This window comes from Nerophis ophidion, linkage group LG02 (genome assembly GCF_033978795.1).
Source record: "Nerophis ophidion isolate RoL-2023_Sa linkage group LG02, RoL_Noph_v1.0, whole genome shotgun sequence".
In the NCBI taxonomy this organism is placed as follows: Eukaryota; Metazoa; Chordata; class Actinopteri; order Syngnathiformes; family Syngnathidae; genus Nerophis; species Nerophis ophidion.
In genome coordinates this window covers 53909621-53931484 of record NC_084612.1, presented here as the reverse complement: position 1 = coordinate 53931484, position 21864 = coordinate 53909621, and the positions used below count along the sequence as shown (strand labels likewise).

General features: G+C 42.9%; 1 protein-coding gene across 1 annotated transcript in view; it reads left to right on the top strand.

Annotated features, from left to right (window-relative positions):
- Positions 1 to 21864, top strand: part of LOC133542406 (kinesin heavy chain-like) — a 396917-nt gene that overhangs the window by 228046 nt on the left and 147007 nt on the right. Inside the window, exons 15-16 of the mRNA XM_061886494.1 lie at positions 14161 to 14307; positions 20523 to 20711. Of these exons, the coding sequence (XP_061742478.1) occupies positions 14161 to 14307; positions 20523 to 20711 (336 nt within the window). The remainder of the gene's footprint in view (positions 1 to 14160; positions 14308 to 20522; positions 20712 to 21864) is intronic.

Genomic DNA, 21864 nt, shown 5'->3' with positions numbered 1-21864 from the left:
AAACTAGCAACCTGAATGTAAACAAATGCAATGGGTGGATCTACACATGACATCTACTGTAATGATATTGAGTACAATAGCGTCGATACTACTAAGATTACATCGACATGTTTTATCTTCACAAAACATTTTTTCCTTTTTTTAAAATGTATATTTTGTTTATAAAGTCAGTTAATATGTCCCTGGACACATAAGGACTTTGAATATGACCAATGTATGAAACTGTAACTACTCGGTATCAGATCGATACCCACATTTGTGGTATCGTCCAAAATTAATATAAAGTATCAAAGAAGAGAAGAATAAGTAATTATTACATTTTAACAGAAGTGTAGATAGAGCATGTTGAAACAGAAAGTATGGAGGGAATGGAAGAATGGATTAATAATCAATTTTTACAGCTAGTCCCTCATAATGTTGACAACATAATGACACAATATGTTACTGCATATGTCAACGGACTAATTAGGAGTCTTTGTTCGTTTACTTACTACTAAAAGACAAACTGTCTTGTATTTTCACTATTTTATTTAAGGACAAACTTGCAATAATAAACATATGTTTCATGTAGAGTTGTCCGATAATATTGGACTGCCGATATTATCGACCGATAAATGCTTTAAAATGTAATATCGGAAATTATCGGTATCGGTTTCAAAATTAGTGGTATCGGTTTCAAAAAGTAAAATGTATGACTTTTTAAAACGCTGCTCTGTACACGGACGTAGGGAGAAGTTCAGAGCGCCAATAAATATTGAAGGCACTGCCTTTGCGTGCCGGCCCAAACACATCATATTTACGGCTTTTCCCAAACTCAAGTGAATGCAACGCATACTTGGTCAACAGCCATACAGGTCACACTGAGGGTGGCCGTATAAACAACTTTAACACTGTTACAAATATGCGCCACACTGTGAACCCACACCAAACAAGAATGACAAACACATTTCGGGAGAACATCCGCACCGTAACACAACATAAACACAACACAACAGAACACATACCCAGAACCCCTTGCAGCACTAACTCTTCCGGGACGCTACAATATACACCCCTGCTATCCCCTAGCCCCCCACACCTCAACCTCCTCATGCTCTCTCAGGGAGAGCATATCCCAAATTCCAAGCTGCGTTTTTTTTGTCATTTTTTCCCATAACTTGAATTGATTTATTTTGGAAAACCTTGTTTAATGCATCCAGCGGGGCATCACAACAAATTGACGCATAATAATGTGTTAATTCCACAACTGTATATATTGGAATCGGTTGATATCGGAATCGGTAATTAAGAGTTGGACAATATCGGAATATCGGATATCGGCAAAAAAGCCATTGTCGGACATCGCTAGTTTCATGTACTCTAAGATTTCTTGTTAAAATAAAGCCAATAATGCAATTTTTTGTGGGTGCCCCTTATTTAAAAAAGTACGAAAAAGTATCTAAGTACATTTTGGTACCGGTACTTAAAGGCCTACTGAAACCCACTACAACCGACCACGCAGTCTGATAGTTTATATATCAATGATGAAATATTAACATTGCTACACATGCCAATACGGCCTTTTTAGTTTACTAAATTACAATTTTAAATTTCCCGCGAGTTTTTTGTTGAAAACGTCACGGAATGACGTCACGGACTGTAAGGAAATATTAGCGCTGCACCAAACACGGCTAAAAGTCGTCTCTGTTCATGGCGTAATTACACAGTATTTTGGACATCTGTGTTGCAGAATCTTTTGCAATTTGTTCATTTAATAATGGAGACTATAAAGAACAATGCTGTTGGTGGATAGCGGTGGATTGCAGATGTCTTTAGCACCGAGAAACAGCCAGTGTTTCTTTGTTTGTTGTGAAGCTTTAACACAGAGCGGTCAAGCGAACATGTTTTCTCTACGTCAACCAGCATGTTTGTGGATGGGGAAATTGTGATATATATCTTACCGGAGAAATCATTGGATTATTCGTCGTTCTGCAGCAGCAGTTTAAAAGGCAGCTGTGAGCTTGGCTCCTCGGCTTCTCTCTGAGACACTTTGTGTTCACCGCAGCCATCCGACCTCGAGGTATGTCTTTACAGTCTTTAAAATCTCACTAAAACACTATTAAAACAATAAGCAGATAAGGGATCTTCCAGAATTATCCTAGTAAATGTGTCTAATTATATCTGAAACGCTCACACTGCCGCTGCCCGGAGCCGTCGCTTTTTTTTTCTTTTTTTTTTTCTAATCCTTCACTGTCAATATCCTAATTCACGAATCTTTCATCCTCGCTCAAATTAATGGGGAAATTGTCGCTTTCTCGGTCCGACTTACTCTTACTGCTGGTAGCTCCCATTAAAAACAACGGGAATATGTGTGGAGCACATACTTCCGGTAAAGGCAGCGATTTTCTATTAGCGACCAAAAGTTGCACACTTTATCGTCGATGTTCTCTACTAAATCCTTTCACCAAAAATATGTCAATATCGCGAAATGATCAAGTATGACACATAGAATGGACCTGCTATTCCCGTTTGAATAAGAAAATCTCATTTCAGTAGGCCTTTAAATATTGATATCGGGACAGCACTAGTCCGAAGTAAGGCTGCTAGATAATTACTCAGAGTGGAATATTGCAAATGGACAAATGTGCCATTGATTGGTGTCTCCACTTGGTTGTCACCTCAGCTGACTTCAGCTTGTTCTCACGAGGAGTCTCCTGCTGCAGGAGGTCCGGTCATCACTCACTGTCACTGGCGCTCATCTGCACCACCATTATCTTCTTCTCAACCGTGGAGACATTTAAGTTCTTCTGCAAACCGTGACCAAGCAGCATCATTCTCCCAATCCCGTATCATCTTCTATTCATCTCACATAACCCAGAATGTCCTTTTTTTTCCCCCGTCTTCTTAAACGGACTTCAGTTAATTTTTGACTTGCGCTGTTATGTCAAAGGCATAACAGTGCTGAGAAATAATTACATGTAAAATGAAGATGGACTGAATGATGCCGCGAGGCAAGGCTGGTTAATAGTGCTGCAGATTAATCATCTTTGGGAGCATCAAATGTGCCGGGATAATCTTTTAGCGCATCAATCCTGCTATTGTTAATGCTTGGCTTGAGATGAAATGGTGCACCATCGATAAAGGGAGGTAAATTGGCCACACTGAGCCAATAAACACATTTGTTATCATGTTTGTGTTGATGAAAGAACGCCTCATTTTTTAGGTCAAATCATCTGTTTTACTAGGAAATTAAATGTAATTTTCTCCCAAGGGTATTTAAGCGGCCCAGATTTTTAATTATGCAAGTAAAGCAAGGCTATTATTAGCCGCTTATTTTCTCTACAAAATGAGATGCGTGAAGTACAAGCTGGCAGCATCGCTCACCTTGTGCTCTAGCTCTGTTTTCATTGATTGGTCATTTAGTGGCCGTAAACCTTCAGCAGCCTGGGTTTCTGGGATGAGACAGAGTTTCAAATGTGTTACACAGGCGAGTGCTCCTCTCTTTATCATTTTTCCACTTTGAGATTTCAAAATTGGTTCAACAGAGCCATAACTTTAAAACGGGGTTATCCCAACTAGGGCCCAGCAGTCACTTCTCTCTGGCTCGCCTTGAGATATTTCTTTAATAACACCAACGTTTATCTATTGCGCAAATGCCCTTTTTGACTGGTGTTATAGACAGCTGGTCTTGTCCTACTCGTCCAGACCTGAGGACGACCTGGTGGTGAGAATGGACCAAAGATGACGTCGGTGAGGAATCGTTGAACAAAAGGCTTTTGTTTGATCAAGGGGGTTCTCACAATCACAGGTGCTTCAGCAAACCAGGTGGAGATGGTAGCCAAATGAAAACCTCTCTAGCTCGGTTAGGGGAACTTCTCCTTATATACTGTCAAGACATTCTCATTATTATTATTTTTTGTTTGTCCTAGTCTTCCAGCCAGTCTGGACAAAGGCCAGTTTGTTTGTACAAATGCAGATAACATCTGTGCGTTGTCACTCTGAATAGGGCTGGGCGATATGTTCGTTTTTTAATATCTCAATCTTTTTAGGCCATATCGCGATACACGATATATATATATATCTCGACATTTTGTCTTGGCCTTGAATTAACACTTGATACATATAATCACAGCAATATGGTGATTCTATGTGTGTACATTAAAACATTATTCTTCATACTGCATTAATATATGCTACTTTTACACTTTCATGCAGAGAGGGAAATCACAAGTCAATTGACCAAAACTGTATTTATTAAACAGTTATCAAGCAATGGCACAAACCTTCATGTCATTTCCAAAACAGAAAGTTCAAGATTGTCTGAGACATTTTAAGTGCCAAATAAAAGTGAGCTGCATAATAGGAAATCAAATAGTGTTCGTCCTTCGCTATGTGATAGGTTACTACAGACGCTATTAAATTCTGTTGTTGACTATTTTTTTCATACGGTGTTGATCTGGAAATGTTTGCCTCGGCATTTTGATGGTGTGGGTGTGTGGCACCGAATGAAGATGTTGACATGCGCAGTAAGCACTCTTCATTCTCTAGCAGTAACTTTTCAAATGATGCTACATACTAGCAGTAATGCTACTTTTTGTAGCAACGCTTTTGGCCCACACTTGACAAATTACGGTTGTCTGTTGACATATTCCCACTTGAAGCCAGACCACCGCCAGACGATGGACCCCCTGCTGTTTTTCTTGGGAATAATTCTTCCTTCATTCGCACCTTCTTTCTCTCATATTACCATTCACACGGCTCTGCTAGCATCACAGCTAACGTTACCCTTGCTGCTACCTCTCTGCTCCGCGAGGGCGTATACGTATGTGACGTATGACGTGACAGTATGTGACGTATGTAAGAAGGTGCGCTTGTTGTCTGTGAGAAGGAGAGACAGGAAAGAGCGAGAAGAGCCTGTAATGTAATGCCAGCAGCTAAAAGCAACTGCGTGAGAACTATATCACAATATAGTCATTTTCTATATCACACAGAGACAAACCCGTGATATATTGTGTATATCCATATATCGCCCAGCCCTAAGTCTGACCAATTGAGTCGGTAGAGGCTTCTACATGATGTCGCTAATGTGTTTATAGTTCTTACTAACAAGTTCCTCCTTGTTCTGGGCATGACGTTTAAGTGCATCCATCAGTGGAGGCTCCTCTATGGGGTCTTGGGGCACTAGGAGGTTAACCCAGTTACTACTGTTACCCCAGGTGGCCCTTAGCAAAGGCCTGGTACCTGACTGCCCCCTAGGCAGGGATATGGTGAAGACCTAAACGGTAGAGCAGGCGGAAGACGGTAGATTTAAGAACCACCACAACCGCTGCGAAGGCGGGAGAAGGCTGCAGCAGAAAAGGGTCTCCAGTCGTCTTGGACTCCATGCTACTTGACCCTGACCCAAATTTGTCAAGGATCGTGTAGTGACTGTCTGTGCACCAGTCTCCCCACGTTAAACTAAGTCACGCACAGGCATCCTCTAAAAAGGGATTCACCCCAACCAAGAGGATCGTCATACTCTTTCGAGTGACTGCCGATGAGTTCCTCCTAGAATCCATACCCTACATGTATTTAAGTCCCACAATGCCCTTGGGGCAAGAGCAGCAATCTCTGGATGAGTTGTGATTGACATCCGGACCTGAAACTATCTGAAGGCGTCTTCCCTTACTAGGAAAATCCCCTAACAAATTCTGTGACAAAGCTTTAAGTGCATGCTTGCTTACGATCTTATAACAAAAAATGTGCGCACTAAAATTTACAGACACTAGCCTGCTAATACAGTCGTGGTCAAAAGTGTACATACACTTGTGAAGCACATAATGTCATGGCTGTCTTGAGTTTCCAATCATTTGTACAACTCTTTTTTTTTGTCATACTTGTTGGTCACAAAGAACATTCATGAAGTTTGCTTCTTTTATGAATTCATGATGGGTCTACTGAAAATGTGAGCATATCTGCTGGGTAAAATGTATACATACAGCAATGTTAATATTTGCTTACATGTCCCTTGGCAAGTTTCACTGCAATAAGGCACTTTTGGTAGCCATCCACAAGCTTCTGCTTGAATTTTTCACCACTCCTCTTGACAAAATTGGTGCAGTTCAGCTGAATTTGTTGGTTTTCTGACATGGACTTGCTTCTTCAGCAATGTCCACATGTTTAAGTCAGGACTGTGGGAAGGCCATTCTGAAACCTTAATTCTAGCCTGATTTAGCCATTCCTTTACCACTTTTGATGTCTGTTTGGTGTCATTGTCTTGTTGGAACACCCAACTGCGCCCAATACCCAACCTCCTACCCAACCTGATGCTTTTAGCTTGTCCTGAAGAATTTGGAGGTAATCCTCCTTTTTCATTGTCCCATTTAAAGCAGCAGTTCCATTGGCAGCAACACAGGCCCAGAGCATAATACCACCACCACCATGCTTGACGGTAGGTGTGGTGTTCTTGGGATTAAAGACCTCACCTATTCCCCTTCAAACATATTGCTGGCTATTGTGGCCAAACAGCTCAATTGTTGTTTTATCTGACCACAGAACTTTCCTCCCAAAGGTCTCATCTTTGTCCATGTCAGATGTCAATGTGGACCCCCGAGTCAAAATAATTGCTCAGGTCTGCACTATATGCATTGTATTTGCACTGAAATCCATAGTACATAGTACATAATCCTATATGATGTCATCTTTTTTTTTTTGTTTCTATGGCTACCTTTACAACAACAGCACGGCCCTTTTGTGCTCGCTATCCCGGTACTTTCCATCTACAAATGCCATGATGTTCATGTCATCATGAAAGAGATGAACATCAAGTACAAAAAGAAAGAAAACTGTTGTCATCCGTTGACCCCCGTGCTGCTGATACGGGAAAAAGAAGCTGAAAGGACGCACATTGTGTAAATGACGTTTGTGCATTGAGATGTTTTCAGTGTAAACACGACAGTGACAACAGATGGAATTAAAATGTATTCCACAGCCCATCCATCCATCCATCCATCCATCTTCTTCTGCTTATCTGAGGTCAGGTCGCGGGGGCAGCAGCCTAAGCAGGGAAGCCCAGACTTTCCTCTCCCCAGCCACTTTGTCCAGCTCTTCCCGGGGATCCCACAGCCCCAAACATGTATTTACTTTTTTATTATTAAATCCTAATTTTTTTAAAATGTTTTTATATTATTTTGTGTAAAACCCCCCCACAAATAAAGACATTTGAGTTTAGTTCAGTTTCAGTTTATTGGGAACATGCATAGGATACAATGTGATGCATCACATATTTCCAGTTGTTTCAGTACAGCACTTTCCGAAAAGGAGTAGGAAGAAACTGAGTTTATTTAATCCTACCTCTTTTCATACCATAGCAATTATACCCCATTTTGTTGTTCTCTATAACAGAACAGTGAATGAATAAATAATAAATAAATAATATACCATAGTAAGTAAACAAATATTAAAATACATAAAACATTTTTATGGAAAAAAAAAGGGTTGAAGATGTTCATCATGATTCTTATTCTGTGTACTTTGTGAACACTTGTAGTTTAAACAGTTTGTTAAACTGAATCATATTGCTGCTTTGTTTAATTTATTTTGCTTTAATTCCACATATGTTTTATGCTAAAGGAGTAGATTGGATTTTTTTCGGCAAAGCTTTTTTTGTGGAAGACATGAAGCGGCCCAGCCTCACCCCGAAAAGTGTGTCTGACATTAACCTGATTTCGTTGCAGGGTCTTCATCTTTTATTTAAGTACAAATGATTGATGTTACGTTACGATCAATGCTCTAATGCTTGGTGAGAAAATGGCGCCTGTGTGGGCGTGTGCATGATTGTGTGTTGGTGATTTCCCCTGAAAACTACTTTATATCTGTTTGTACTGTATTTTTACATGTTTATAATGTCTGGTAAACTGCCCTCTTCAATTTGGCCTTCGACTAATACGCAGACTTAAATATTTGCAATCACTGATCAGAAAAGTTTGTCAGCACACACGCACATCATGGTCAGCACACTGACTTGGAATAAATAAGAAAGAAACAGAGGTTTTGTCTTAAAAATCTAACTACAGGTAACTGTACATTTATTTGTACAGTTCTGAAGTTAGTGTAGTTATTTAGCTACTACGTGTATATACAGTGGTGGTCAAAAGTGTACATACACTTGTAAAGAACATCATGTCATGGCTGTCGTGAGTTTCCAATCATTTCTTGTTTTTTTTGTGATAGAGTGATTGGAGCACATACTTGTTAGTCACAAAAACATTCATGAAGTTTGCTTCTTTTATGAATTTATTATGGGTCTACTGAAAACGTGAGCAAATCTGCTGGGTCAAAAGTATACATTCAGCAAAGTTATTATTTGCTTACATGTCCCTTGGCAAGTTTCACTGCAATAAGGCGCTTTTGGTGGCCATCCACAAGCTTCTGCTTGAATTGTTGACCACAAAATTAGTGCAGTTCAGCTAAATGTGTTGGTTTTTCTGATATGGACTTGTTTCTTCAGCATTGTCCACACGTTTGAGTCAGGACTTTGGGAAGACCATTCTAAAACTTTCATTCTAGCCTGATTAAGCCATTCCTTTTACCACATTTGAGGTGTGTTTGGGGTCATTGTCCTGTTGGATCACCCAACTGCGCCCAAGACCCAACCTCCGGGCTGATGATTTTAGCTTGTTCTAAAGAATTTGAGGGTAAATCAAGGGCGCTGCACAGAAACCCATCACACTGCGACGGGTTGAAGTGGCGAAAGTGTGGGATGGGGATTTTTAGTAGTCTACAAGTGCGTGTTTTGTCCATAAGGCAAGGCAAGGCAAATGTATTTAAAGAGCACAATTCACAGGGGATAGTGCATGTGCCTCTCAATACGAAGGTCCTGAGCAATGTTCCCTCTAAGGTACACGCCTGTGCAATTGCACACTGCTCACGCGTCCTCTGCGCACGGCAGATCTAGGCCGCGCACAAAATTTAAGAAAAAGATAAGCGCATAACAGTGTGTAGGTCTGCCGTCGCTCACATGTGCGCCACTGAATGCGTTTGTTCACACATATGAAAAATTGGAGGGAAAATTGGTCCTGTGTAGTCCTGAGTTCAATCCCGGGCTCGGGACCTTTCTGTTTGGAGTTTGCATGTTCTCCCCGTGAATGTGTGGGTTCCCTCCAGGTACTCCGGTTTCGTCCCACCTCCAAAAACATGCACCTGGCGATAGGCCCCTCCCACCACCAAAGACATGCACATGGGGATAGGCCCCTCCCACCTCCAAAAACATGCACCTGGGAATAGGCCCCTCCCACCTCCAAAGACATGCACCTGGGGATAGGCCCCTCCCACCTCTAAAGACATGCACCTGGGGATAGGTTGTGTTGCACCTTTCCTGCTTCCGACGCCTAGACCGTAGTCAAGGAGCGCAGGGGAGATACTTCTCCAGGGCTGATGAGTCTCGGAGCAACACCTTTCACTTTACCCGGCAGTGGGTCTTCACAATTCCAGACTCTCTGGAGATAATGACGAGTCCAGTTATTAGTTTCAAAATCGTGGCTCTTTTATTTTTGGTCTCTCTCCACCGTCAAATCCCACACACACCAACACTAGCCACTCCCCCGCCCTCAGCGACCGCTCCCTCTCTTGCTCGCCCACTCACTCACTGACGTCACTCACCCGCTGCCACACACACATACGCTACTCTCATAACAATTGATTGGCAACACTAAATTGGCCCTAGTGTGTGAATGTGAGTGTGAATGTTGTCTGTCTATCTGTGTTGGGCCTGCGGTGAGGTGGCGACTTGTCCAGGGTGTACACTGCCTTCCGCCCAAATGCAGCTGAGATAGGATCCTGCACCCCCCGCGACCCTAAAAGGGACAAGCGGTAGAAAATTGATGGATGGATGGAATTCGTACACAAGACAAATTAAAAAAAGACAAAAGTAAATACCGTATTTCCTTGAGTTATATAGTATGCGCCTGCCTTGAATTACTGCCGGGTCAAGTTATGGGGCGCCATGGCGTAGTGGGTAGAGCGGCCGTGCCAGAAACCTGAGGGTTGCAGGTTCCCTTCCCAGCTATTAACATCCAAATCGCTGCCGTTGTGTCCTTGGGCAGGACACTTCACCCTTTGCCCCCGGTGCCGCTCACACTGGTGAATGAATGATGAATGAATGATTGGTGGTGGTCGGAGGGGCCGTAGGCGCAAACTGGCAGCCACGCTTCCGTCAGTCTACCCCAGGGCAGCTGTGGCTACGGATGTAGCTTACCACCACCAGGTGTGAATGAATGATGGGTTCCCACTTCTCTGTGAGCGCTTTGAATATCTAACAATAGAAAAGCGCGATATAAATTTAATCCATTATTATTATTATTATTACTTCCCAAAATAATTACCGCATGCTTAGTATTACCGCCTGGTCAAACTCGTGACGTCACAAGTGACACTTCCTCTGTCATCATTTTCAAAATGGAGGAGGCTGATTTCAATACCGGTAATTTGAAATCGCATAAAGGGAAGAAGATTAAGAGCTATTCAGTTGGATTTAAGGTCCAGCTTACATCACACTCAAATTTTTACTGGATGTTTTTGGTAAGTGCCGGAGTGAGAAGAGGTTTTAAAATAATTAGCGCATGCTTACTTTTACCGCATGCCTTTGGTAAACGCAGGAGTGAGAATAAGTTTTAAATTAATTAGCGCCACGGCGGAAATTCAAGGAAATACGGTATATAAAATCATACCTCAAGACTGAGAATTTTCCTGCGTTTGTGTTCAGGTGGATATCATTTATTTGTCACCCTGAAGAGCACTGTTTCAGTGCTGTGGTGGGGCCTAAAGCCTGATTGGAAAGTATCAAACACACACAGGAAAAAATCACAAAGCTGTTGGTATATGACTTTTTTAGGATTTTACCCCAAAAATGGCAGGTTTGTAATGACCATATAGTTGTTTAGTACAGTGCCATCAAGACTACTCATCTTTAAGAGGGGTTTATAAGCCTAAATGTTGCTCCACTTGTTGTCCCACAAACACCGTCAAGATCCCAGTTGTCTTTGAAGAAGGAGGGAGGAATCTTTCAGAGCGTCTTTGGCTGCACTGGTCTCGCTGGGGTGTTTGTAGCATGACCCTGACAAAGCCATTGCAGAGGGAGCTGAATTGTTGATAAAACTTGTTTTTGTTCGGCCCAGCAAAAAAAATGGTTGTCAGCTCTAATTGTCCAATCTGGCTGTCTAATTGATCATAATTTCAATTAGCGAAGATTTTATCACGCAGGTGACACCCTGCTTTGTTACGGCTAAATTTGGTGCATCATAGCCTGAACACTTTGCTTTGTATGCACAACCCAGCTAGATGGGATACTGCTGGAACTGTGTGCATTTTTACACAAATGGACTGTCCCACCTCTCAGGCCGCTTTTATACAGACACTATCATGCCTGTTCTTAAACATCTTTAACGCAAAGACCCACAAAATTTGGAACATTGGAGCTGTAGCATGGATTCAGCATTGATGGACTTTTCCTTTTGTACAGAACCCAGAAAAACAGTACCGTATTTTCCGGATCATCGGGAGCATCGGATTTAAAGGCGCACTGTCGATGAGCAGGTCTCGTTAGGTCTATTTTCATACAAAATGCGCATGAAAAGAGTCATATTATTATTATTATTTTTTTTTAAATGTAACATGTTATGTAGACCTTGTGGTCTACATAATGGTGTAATGGTGCTTCTTTGGTCAAAATGTTGCATAGATGATGTTTTTTTACATCATCTTCAAGTCGCTTTCTGACAGTTTCTTCAGGATGCACTGTTTTGTGGGGGCTCTTATTTACGTGCCTCACCTTCGACAGCGTCTTCTCCACATCATCTTTGTTGTAGTGGTGTAGCGTGCAAGGACATTCAGACTTTACTTTCATCAATAACGGAACAGCATCTCTCATGGCTCACTAGTGTAAGAACAAGGCCGGAAATGTGTCCCCTGAAAAACCGTACGGCCGGAACTCTCTATTGTCTAAAGTTCCTTGGGTGAATAATGTAAGGTCACTACACCGGTATGTTTTAGTGCTTTCATGGCGAGTTTACTGACAGATATAAGTAAGAACTTCACACTACTTTATATTAAAAATGACAACAGGGGAGGATGAATGTCCCATAACAAGAAGATAGAGAAAAAGAAAAAGCTTATAGACTACGGTGTCACCACAAACTACAAAAGCGGATGCGCGCACATTTTCAGGACATATGCAGATCCCAAATACAGATCAGCAAGTACCAGAATGTAAGAAAAGTTGCTTTTGCTTAATATTGTAAAACAAAACGCCAGATAATGTCTTACCTTATACACACACTATTATACTCCTATGTTGAAGCACAGTACAATCCATCAAGCGATGTGGCTTCATAGCTTACCAAAGTCCTACTAAAACATGTGGACGGACTTTTGAGCGCCGTGTGTAATGTTCTCTATTTTGAAAGGAACACATAAAATGTTGGTGTTGTTGAGTCATACACGTATCTCTTATTTGTGACTACCATCTACTTGTCACACATATCATTACACCATATACCAAATTAAATTGCTTTGAGGTCAGTAAGCACAACCAACATTACTCCGTACATTAGGCGCACCGGGTTATGAGGCGCACTGTCGATTTTTGAGAAAATTAAAGGATTTTAAGTGCACCTTATAGTTAAAAAAATAAAGTATACGTGGACAACTCTGTGCACTGTCACAAAGGGACATAACATCCAGCATTAAATTATCAGGGTTTATTCGTCAGTACATTTCATACACCGCCTAGTGAAAGGGAATATTGCCACTGATGCTTTCACACAGCAAAGCGGCATCCAGATGCAGTCAGATAATTAGATGCCTCAGGGTCAGCATTACATGAAATATGTGTTGGACACCCACAGTTGTTAACACAACCAAGCTGGAAAAGTAGGTATTAAACTTTGTATTCGGGTCCCAGCATAGCAGGATACACTTTTCTTACGTTTCCGAAGCCTTGCTGCAAGATTATGTCTCTGCTCTTTGCAGCTGATGTGGTCTTGATTGCTTCATCCGGCCAGGATCTTCAGCTCTCACTGGATCGGTTGGCAGCCGAGTGTGAAGCAACTAGGATGGGAATCTGCAACTCAATGTCCGAGTCCATGGTTCTTGGCCGGAAAAGGGTGGAGTGCTTGGGGAGGAGATCTTGCCCCAAGTGGAGGAGTTCAAGTACCTCGGAAGTTCACGAGTGAGGGAAGAGTGGACGGAGAGCTCGACAAGCGGATCAGTGCGGCGTCTTCAGTAATGCGGAAGCTGTATCGATCCGTTGTGGTGAAAAAGGAGCTGATCCGGAAGGCAAAGTTCTCAATATATCGGTCGATCAATGTTCCAATCCATGAGCTTTGGGTTATGACCGAAAGTACAAGATCACGGGTACAAGCGGCCGAAATGAGTTTCATCCGCCGGGTGGTGGGGCTCTCCCTTTGAGATAGGGTGAGAAGCTCTGTCATCTGGGAGGAAGTCAAAGTAAAGCCGCTGCTCCTCCACATCGAGAGGAGCCAGATGAGGTGTTCCGGGCATCTGGTCAGGATACCACCCAAACGCCTTCTTAGGGAGGTGTTTAGGGCACGTCCGACTGGTATGAGGTCATGGGGAAGACCCAAGACACGTTGGGAAGACTATGTCTCCCGGCTAGCCTGGGAACGCCTTGGGATCCCCGGGAGGAGCTGGACGAAGTGGCTGGAGAGAGGGAAGTCTGGGCTTCCCTGCTTAGGTGGCTGCCCCCGCGACCCGACCTCAAGTAAGCTGAAGAAGATGGATGAATGGATGGACAAAGAAATCAGCACGTCAGAGCTTTAGCAGTAGTTACTCCATTTATCACAGAATCCAGCAGTGTTGGCACAATTCTTTCAGAAAGACAACATTCTGCCTCTCTTAGAGCTCTGAAGCCTTTCTGGGACATCAGAGTAATATTTTTTCTGCTTTTGCCTTTTATATAGAACCTAAAGAAGACCTTTAATTAGAAGTAGCTTCATGTGTTGAACTTCAGATGACGGCATTGCGGATATGCTGTTACACAAGTGCAGTCTTACAACCCACAAAGTCATATATTTCAAGTTGGTGCTGTTCACAGAAAAAAACACAGGAAAATTATGTTTTTTTAGGGTGGCGTGAAAGTGTTTTTTTTTCCTTCTTATTTACCCTCTCTCCTCTCTTACCCTTCAGGCTCGCCTCATGGCGTTGGAGGTGGAGCTCTCTCGCCTTCAGGAGGCAAGCCGCCAGCAGAGAAAACGCATTGCAGAGGTCCTCAATGGGCTGATGAGGGACCTAAGCGAGTTCAGCACCATCGTGGGCAACAGGGACATCAAACTGGTGAGAGGAGACGAGATGCTCGCCGTGGCCAAACATGACGTGCATTTAAAATTCTCACATTTTTACACATTTATGGATGCAGTTTTGAAATATTCATCAGCATCATTTGCATCGAGCCCGAGCACGTTCATCCTCATGTTGTTGCAATATTTAATTATTTACGTCAATCCACCCAGTAATGTGAACAATGAACATGGTTGGGAGCTCATACAGTTGTTGCATAAATGGAAATTTAAAAATAAAGTACTTTAGAAATGTGGTTAAAGTGACAAAATCTGTGTCATTTAAACCGTTTTACAATGTATTTTATGTTTTAATGTTTTTATACTGGTACAGTGCCAGGCTGTGTCATTTGGTTCGTGGGCCTTTAATGGAGATTAAACCAATTTAATCGACCTCTTAATACCACCTCTATCACTTGGCAATCATACAAACCATCAATAATATACAAAAAATAAATATAACACGGTTTAGCATTGCAAACAGGGCGGTATTCGTGTATTTTGGATACATATTTTTATTACTCAAGCAAAAAACCCATAGTTAAACGTAAATGTTTCTTTACTGCATAGTCTTGAACAATAGCGTGACTTAAAGTAGTTTACAAAGTTTATGCGTTCCAAAAATCAGGCATTTCTGTTGAGCGATAACGGGACAGTACACCGGTACACCAAAAGTATTTGACCACCTGCCTTGACTCACATATGAATTTAGTGCCATCCCATTCCTAACCCATGGGGTTTAATTGGAGTTGAGGGTTAAATCACCAAAAATGATTCCCAGGTGCGGAACCACTGCTGCCCACTGCTCCCCTCACCTCCCAGGGCATGAACAAGGCGATGGGTCAAATGCAGAGGACAATTTTCACCACAGCTAGTGGGTGTGTGACTATCATTGGTACTTTAACATTAACTGAACTTTTAATATGATGTGGGTCCACCTTTTGCAACTATTACTGCTTCAACTCTTCTGGGAAGGCTGTCCACAAGGTTCCGGAGTGTGTTTATAGGAATTTTCCACCATTCTTCCAAAATCGCATTGGTGAGGTCACACACTGATGTTGGTGGAGAAGGCCTGGTGTTCTGTCTGGTTCAGGTAGAATAGAATTGAATAGAATTGACTTTATTGTCAATATATTTGCATACAACCAGATTAAGGACGGGCTTTACGGTGGAAGAGGGGTTAGTGCGTCTGCCTCACAATACGAAGGTCCTGAGTAGTCAGGGTTCAATCCTGGGCACGGGCTCTTTCTGTGTGGAGTTTGCATGTCCTCCCCGTGAATGCGTGGGTTCCCTCCGGGTACTCCGGCTTCCTCCCACCTCCAAAAACATGCACCTGGGGATAGGTTGATTGGCAACACTAAATTGGCCCTAGTGTGTGAATGTGAGCGTGAATGTTGTCTGTCTATCTGTGTTGACCCTGTGATGAGGTGGCGAATTGTCCAGGGTGTACACCGCCTTACGCCCGATTGTAGCTGAGATAGACACCAGTGCCCCCTGCGACCCAAAAGGGAATAAGCGGTAAACATGGATGGATGGATGGAGATTAAGGACTCCACCTGAAGGTGCGGTAGTGGAAACATATAAAAATAAATCACACAAGTAGTAGTAAAAATAAAAAATAAGAAATTAATTAAACAGGCTACTATACAATACAATAATAAGCATTTCTAATCCTGTACAATATACAAAATACTGGAGAATATACAGAACAAAACAAGAGTAACAAAGTATCAATCAGTGTTGGACATATTGCACTAGAAGGGTAATATTGCACAGTAGGGTATTAGGGTAGGAAATTGCACAGTGGGTGGATATGGGGTGAATTATTCATTACAAGTTTGAGTTCAAAATGGTGACAGCTCTGGGAAAGAAGCTGTCTCTGAGCCTGTTTGTTCTGGCTCTGATGTACCTGTAACGCCTGCCCGATGGTAGCAGGTCGAACAGGTGGAAGCCAAGGTGTGTGCTGTCCTTGGTGATGTTTTTTGCTCTGTTGAGGCAGGGAGTTGTGTCAATCCTTCAGGGAGAGGAGGGGGCAGCCAATTATTTTTTGTGCAGTGTTTATGACCCTCTGAATCGCCTTCCTGTCTGCTTCAGTGCCGCGTACCACGCTGTTATGCAGTACCACACTGTTATGCAGTACCACACTGTTATGCAGTACCACAATGTTATGCAGTACCACAATGTTATGCAGTACCACAATGTTATGCAGTACGTCAGCAGGCTCTCGACAGCCGAGCGATAGGTCACCATCAGCTGCCTCTCCAGTCTGTTCTTCCTCAGCACCCTCAGGTTGTGGAGTCTCTGGTGGGCCTTCCGGATGACCGCAGTTGTATTTGGGGTCCATGAGATGTCCGCAGATATGAGGGTGCCGAGGAACTTGAAAGAGCTGACTCGCTCCACCTCCTCGCCGTTGATGTAGAGGAGGGGGCGGGGTCTGCAGTGTATTTTCTAAAATCAAAGAGGAGTTCCTTGGTTTTTGTGGTGTTCAGTGCCAGGTTATTCACTGAATACCACGCTTTTAGTTTCAGACAGGGGTCCCCAAACTTTTTGACTCGGGGGCCGCATTGTGTTAAAACAATTTGGCTGGGGGCCAGGCTGTATATTTATACACACACACACACACATATATATATATAAACATGCACACGCATACACAAGTCTACAAAAACATTAACCACCATGTTGCTACAATGAAATATATATTAACGTGCACACACATACACAGGTCTCCAAAACGTTAACCACCATATGGCTACAATAAAAACAAACAAAAGAAAATATAAAAAGTGGTTCTGTTTTTATAGTATATGTATATATATATATATATATATATATATATATATATATATATATATATATATATATATATATATATATATATATATATATATATCGCGCACTAATTGACTGAAAGGGCGCGCACTTGCCGCTAATGATGTCACATTATCAATGAGAGAATGCATTTTTTGACAAAATTATTTGCCTGAGCAACTTGGAGACACCGAGAGTAACAAGAGTAAAATGGATTAGAAAGGACGGATTTAAAAACATACAAAAATAAAAAAATTAAATGTAATCACTTTTATTTTTTTTAACTTGGGAATTCCCGCGGCCGTAGTTTGAGGTACCCCTGGTTTAAGGACTTGATTTCCGTATGCAGACTTATCACCCCCTGTAATGGGTCCAACCACTGTTGTGTCTTCAGCGAATATGATGATGGTGTTCTATGGGTGGGCTGGAATACAGTCATGGGTGTAGAGGGAATACAGCAAAGGGCTAAGTGCACAGCCCTTTGGAAAGCCGATTCTGAGTGTACGGGAGGAGGAGAGATGGGGACCGAGTTTCACCGTCTGGGGTCGGTTGGTCAGGAAGTCCTTAATCCAAAGACAGGTTGGTGCGGGGAGGCCTAAGTCCAGCAGTTTGGTGACCAGGATGTCTGGTATGATTGTATTGAAGGCGGAGCTATAGTCGATGAAAATCATCCTGATATAGCTCCCCTGGGGTTCCAGGTGGCTCACTGCAGAGTGGAGAGCTATGGTTATGGCGTTGTCTGTGGATCTCTTTGCCTGGTAGGTAAACTGTTGTGGGTCTAGAGTGAGGGAGTAGGCAGGCTTGGACGTGGTGTAGGACCAGTCTTATGAAGCACTTCATGATGACAGGTCTGAGGGCTACTGGCCGATAGTCATTGTCTGTGGCAGCTTTCTTGGGTACCGGGATAATTGTGGCGGATTTAAGGCAGGGTGGGATGAGTGCCTGTGCCAAGGAGAGGTTGAAGAAGACAGTGACAATGTCGGAGAGCTGGTCAGCGCTTGCTTTGAGCACCTTCCTGGGTACTCCGTCTGGACCAGCCGCCTTCCTGGGGTTCACTGCCCTGAGCACCCGCCTGACCTGATGCTCCAAAGAGTGAGTGTGGGAGTGCTGGGAGCTGGGGGGAGTTGGGGGGATGGGAGTGGTGCGGCTGTGACTGGTTGTAATGTCTCAAAGCGAGCAGTTTAAAGAAGCAGTTCAGCTCCTCTGCCAGCGATACATCTCAGTCCCCGGTTGTTGCATCACAGCCTCTGTAGTTGGTGATGTGCTCTATGCCCTGCCACATCTGCCGTGGATTGTTGCTTGAGAGATGGTCTCCTCTCCTCGTAGTCCATCTTGGCTTCTTTGAGTCCTCTTTTCAGTCCAGCTCGTGCAAATCTTAGGGTACATTAAACATATGTTTCTTATTGCTGTTAAGTCCTTAAATAAAATAGTGAACATAGTAGACAACTTGTCTTTTAGTAGTAAGTAAACAAACAAAGATTCCTAATTAGTCTGCTGAAGTATACAATAAACTATTGTGTCATTCACCTACCTATTATTTTGGAAATATTTTTAAGGACAAGTGGTAGAAAATTAATTATGAATCTACTTGTTTATTTACTGTTAATAATTGCTAACTTTGTCTTTTAGCATGTTATATCTACACTTCTGTTAAAATGTAATAATCACTTTTTCTTCTCCTCTTTTATACTTTACATTAGTTTTGGATGATACCACACATTTAGGTATCAATCCTTTACCAAGTAGTTACAGGATCATACATCGGTCATATTCAAAGTCCAAATGTGTCCAGGGACATATTTACTGACTTTATAAACATAATATACATTTAAAAAAAAAAAACGAAATAAGATTTTGTGATGTTAAAAAATATCGATGTAATCACAGTAGTATCGACTAGATACACTATTACACGCAGTATCATTACAGTGGCTATCAGGTGTAGATCCACCAATGGCGTTTGTTTATATTGTAGCGTCCTGAAAGAGTTGGTGCTGCAGGGAATTCTGGAAATGTGTTCTGTTCTGTTTATGTTGTTTTGCGGTGCAAATATTCTTCCAAAATGTGTTTGTCGTTATTGTTTAGTGTGGCTTCACTATACGGCACATATTTATCACAGTGTTGTTTAGTGCGGTTTCACTATTTGGCAGATGTTTATGACAGTGTTGTTTAGTGAGGTTTCACTATATGGCATATCAATCAATCAATCAATGTTCATTTATATAGCCCTAAATCACTAGTGTCTCAAAGGGCTGCACAAACCACAGCACAAACCACTATGACATCCTCGGTAGGCCCACATAAGGGGAAGGTATGTTAATGACAACGTTGTTTAGTGTGGCTTCACTAGACGGCACATATTTATGACAGTGTTGTTTAGTGTGGTTTCACTATTTGGCAGATATTTATGACAGTGTTGTTTAGTGACGTTTCACTATATGGCATATGTTTATGACAATGTTGTTTAGTGTGGTTTCACTATACGGCACACGTTTATGACAGTGTTGGCATTGTTCATACTGCCACCCTTGGTGTGACATGAATGGCTGTATGCACTTCATTTGGTCATGTGCACTGTTCTGAGTCAAATGATTGTGTCATTAGTTCGTTATCGAATAAAATGAAATCTCGGTTAGGATTTATTAATCATAGACTATATCAATTTGTGACTTTTTTTATTGTGTAAAATGTACCAAACTCGCCAGAAAAAATTAACAACAGCAAGATGCAACATTAAATTAGCCCTAGTGTGTGAATATGAGTGTGAATGTTGTCTGTCTATCTGTGTTGGCCCTGTGATGAGGTGGCGACTTGTCCAGGGTGTAAAACGCCTTCTGCCCGAGTGCAGCTGAGATAGGCTCCAGCACCCCCCGCGACCCCAAAAGGGACAAGCGGTAGAAAATGGATGGATGGAAGATTGATTTTTCAGAATGTATTTTAAAGCTATGCATCCATCCATCCATCCATCCAGCTGAAATAGGCACCAGCGCCCCCCGCCACCCCGAAGGGAATAAGCGGTAGAAAGCTATGCACATATTATATCTATATTAGCCATAATCGCAGTCACCAATCTGATTCTACGTTGACTTCAATGTAACAGAAAAATGTAATTGCATGTGTTAGTGTGCACACTTTAATACATCTGAATGTTTTCTTGCGTATTATATTTTCTATATCTGTAAAAGTATCCTCTTCATCAAAATCCACAAACCTCTCAATACACGAGGCCCCAGGTGCTGTCGATTTGCTTCCACGCCACAATAAACAAGACAAGTTGTCGTTATTACAAAACCCCAGCACAAATAATACATTTTCAAAATATGCGGGATCTTACCCTACACTCTCAGATGCCATTTCGAGAATGTTAAATAATGGTTTATTCTCCCTCGGCTCTCTTTCCAGTCCATTGAGTTCTCGGGCGTCATCGAGGAGGAGTTCACGGTTGCCAGGCTCTACATCAGCAAGCTTAAGTCGGAGGTGAAGTCCATGGTGAAGCGCTGCCGCCAGCTGGAGAACCTTCAGGCTGAGTGTCACCGCAAGATGGAGGAGACGGGCCGAGAAATGTCCTCCTGCCACCTCCTCATTGCCCAGGTAGGACGCCGTAACTCATTGCTCCATCAGGCTGAGTGCAGGCAGGCTTGTCACTCGGACAGAATCATTCTACTAAGTGCGTGATGTATGGCAGAGAAGCGGCAAATCAACTGGTCTGAAAAGGGGTCTATTGCTGGTAGGGCATTGCAGCAGAGGCGATTGCTCCAACACTGGGCCGTGTACAGAAAAGTTGAAGGCTCTAGGGACCACTTTGCACTTTTCATGTACATTCAACTTCTTATATGCCAGGTATTGTTATTTTTTTATTTTTTTATTTTGCATGTTTTCCAGTCCAGCACTCTCATTTTTTACTACTCAATGGCCTAGTGGTTAAAGTGTCCGCCCTGAGGTGGGTAGGTTATGAGTTCAAACCCCGGCCGAGTCATACCATCCATCTTCTTCCGCTTATCCGAGGTTGGGCCGCGGGGTCAGCAGCCTAAGCAGGGAATCCCAGACTTTCCTCTCCAGAGCCACTTCGTCCAGCTCTTCCCAGGTGATCCCGAGGCGTTCCCAGGCCATTCGGGAGACATAGTCTTCCCAACGTGTCCTGGGTCTTCCTCGTGGCCTGCCACTGGTTGGACGTGCCCTAAACAGCTCCCTAGGGAGGCGTTCGGGTGGCATCCTGACCAGATGCCTGAACCATTCATCTGGCTCCTCTTGATGTGGAAGAGCAGCGGCTTTACTTTGAGCTCCCTACGGATGACAGAGCTTCTCACCCTATCTCTAAGGGAGGGACCCGCCACCCAGCGGAGGAAACTCATTCCGGCCGCTTGTACCTGTGATCTTGTTCTTTCGGTCATAACCCAAAGTTCATGACCATAAGTGAGGATGGGAACGTAGATCGACCGGTAAATTGGGAGCTTTGCCTTCCGGCTCAGCTCCTTCTTCACCACAACGGATCGATACAGCGTCCGCATTACAGAAGACGACGCACCGATCCGCCTGTCAATCTCACCGTCCACTCTTCCCTCACTCGTGAACAAGACTCCTACTTACTTGAACTCCTCCACTTGGGGCAGAGTCTCCTCCCCCAACCCGGAGATGGCGCTCCACCCTTTTCTGGACGGGAACCATGGAATCTGCTGCGAACTGATCCAGTGAGAGCTGAAGATTCTGGCCAGATGAAGCCATAAGGACCACATCATCTGCAAAA